The sequence below is a fragment of the Eimeria mitis genome, genomic scaffold (genome assembly GCF_000499745.2).
Source record: "Eimeria mitis Houghton genomic scaffold, Emh_scaff3213, whole genome shotgun sequence".
NCBI classification, from domain to species: domain Eukaryota; phylum Apicomplexa; class Conoidasida; order Eucoccidiorida; family Eimeriidae; genus Eimeria; species Eimeria mitis.
This window is the reverse complement of record NW_013571552.1, coordinates 1,441-3,198: the sequence shown is the minus strand read 5'-3', so window position 1 is coordinate 3,198 and position 1,758 is coordinate 1,441. Positions and strand designations below refer to the sequence as shown.

The window sequence follows — 1,758 nt, the reverse complement described above, 5'->3', positions numbered from 1 at the left end:
CTGCTGCTGCTGCTGCTGCTGCTGCTGCTGCTGCTGCTGCTGGTGCTGCAAGTACAACTGCTGCTGCAACTGCTGCTGCAGTTCTTGTCGCCTCAGCATCTGCTGCTGTTGCAGGTGCTGCTGTCTTCTTTGCTGCACCAGCTGCTGCTGGTGAATATCCTGCTGCACATACTGCTGCTGCTGCTGCTGCTGCTGCTGCTGCTGCTGCTGCTGCTGCTGCTGAATGTATGCAATGTCTGTGTAAGTGCTGCTGGGCTCCAACTGCCACTGCTGGCTGTCTGCTCTGTCTGTGTCTGCAACAGCAGCAGCAGAGGAAGGAGCAGCAGCAGCAGAGGACGGAGCAGCAGCAGCAGAAGAAGCAGCAGCAGCAACAGAAGAAGCAGCAGCAGCAGCAGAAGAAGCAGCAGATGGTATGTCTGCTTCATACACCCTGGGTGCAGCAGAAGCAGCAGAGAATTGTGGGGTTGGTGGTGGCAGCAGCAGCTCAGCAGGGGATCCGTCTCCTGCTCCTGCTGCTGCTGCTGCTGCTGCTGCTGCTGCTGCTGCAGTATCTCTTTGCTGCGAGGAGGCCCAAGAAGGCTGTTCGTATAGCTGCTGCAGTCCTCTGCTTCTGCTGCTGCTGCTGCTGCTGCTGTAGTAGTTGTTTCTGCTGCTGTTGCTGCGGAAGTGCTGCGCTTCGTGCTGCAGCAGTCCTGGTGCTGCAGCAGCAAAATGATTATATGTATCTGCTGCTGCTGCTGCTGCTGCTGCTGCTGTTGTATCACCAGCAGCAAACTGCTGCTGCGTGCTGCTGCGCCTTTCATACCCTAGGGGAGACGTTGCCCTCCATACAGCTGGAGAGCTTCCTCTCTCGCTAGCTGGTCTTGCTGCTGCTGCTGCTGCTGCTGCTGCTGTTGCTGTTGCTGCTGCTGCTGCATCTCTAGATAGAAAGCTATGGCCTGAAGCGGAGGGCAGCAGCAGCACAGGTTGCTCTTGCTGCTGCTGCTGCTGCTGCAGCAGCTGCTGCTGCTGCTCTTCCTCCTTCTGCAGCCCCCCTTTCCCCTGCCCCTGCTGCTGCTGCTGCTGCTGCTGCTGCTGCTGTTGTATTTGCTGCTGCAGCAGATGAAAGTCTAGAAGCTCCTGATACAGCTGAGCCCCGTGCAGCAGCACGTCAGCAGCAGAATGCAGCTGCTGCACCTCCCCCCTAACAGCAATTTGTATTTTTGCTGCTGCAACAAACTGCAGCATCTGCAGCGCCTTATGAGCAGACACAGATGTGCTGCTTATGCTGCTGCTGCTGCTGCTGCTGCTGCTGCTGCTGCTGCTGCTGCTGCTAGAGGTAAATACAGCCATCGTTGGTGTTGGGCCCCATCGCTGACTCCATCTTTCATCTTCTGCTGCTGTTGCTGCTGCTGTTGCTGCTGCTGCTGCTGCTGCTGCAGAAGCAAACCGCTGCTGCCTGTTGCTGTTGTTGTTGCTGCTGCTGCTGCTGCTGCGAAAGCTGCTGTAGTATGCTGCTGTATCACCGCCTCGGGGGGGGCCCCCAGGGTACTGGCGTTGGGGGGGGGCCCCCCGCGGCGACCCCATAGAAGAGTAAAACGAAGCATGATGAAGCTCAGCCTGCAGCAGCAGCAGCAGCAGCAAGCTGCTTGCGGCCCTCAGAGGGGGGATACAAAGGAACAGCCAGAGCTAACGAAGAAGAAATATCAGCAGCATCAGAGCTGCTGCAGCAGGAGCCGCGGCAGCTGCTGCTGCTGCTGCACCTGCTGCTGCTGCTGC

The 1,758-nt window shown here is 58.2% G+C and overlaps 1 protein-coding gene across 1 annotated transcript in view; it reads right to left on the bottom strand.

Moving 5' to 3' along the window:
- The window catches only part of EMH_0063420 (uncharacterized protein), a gene marked incomplete at both ends in the record, with an annotated part of 4,850 nt that extends 3,284 nt beyond the window's left edge, over positions 1-1,566 (bottom strand). Inside the window, one exon of the mRNA XM_013498142.1 lies at positions 3-1,566. Coding sequence (XP_013353596.1) covers positions 3-1,566 — 1,564 coding nt within the window. The remainder of the gene's footprint in view (positions 1-2) is intronic.
- Between the last annotated feature and the right edge of the window lie 192 nt (positions 1,567-1,758).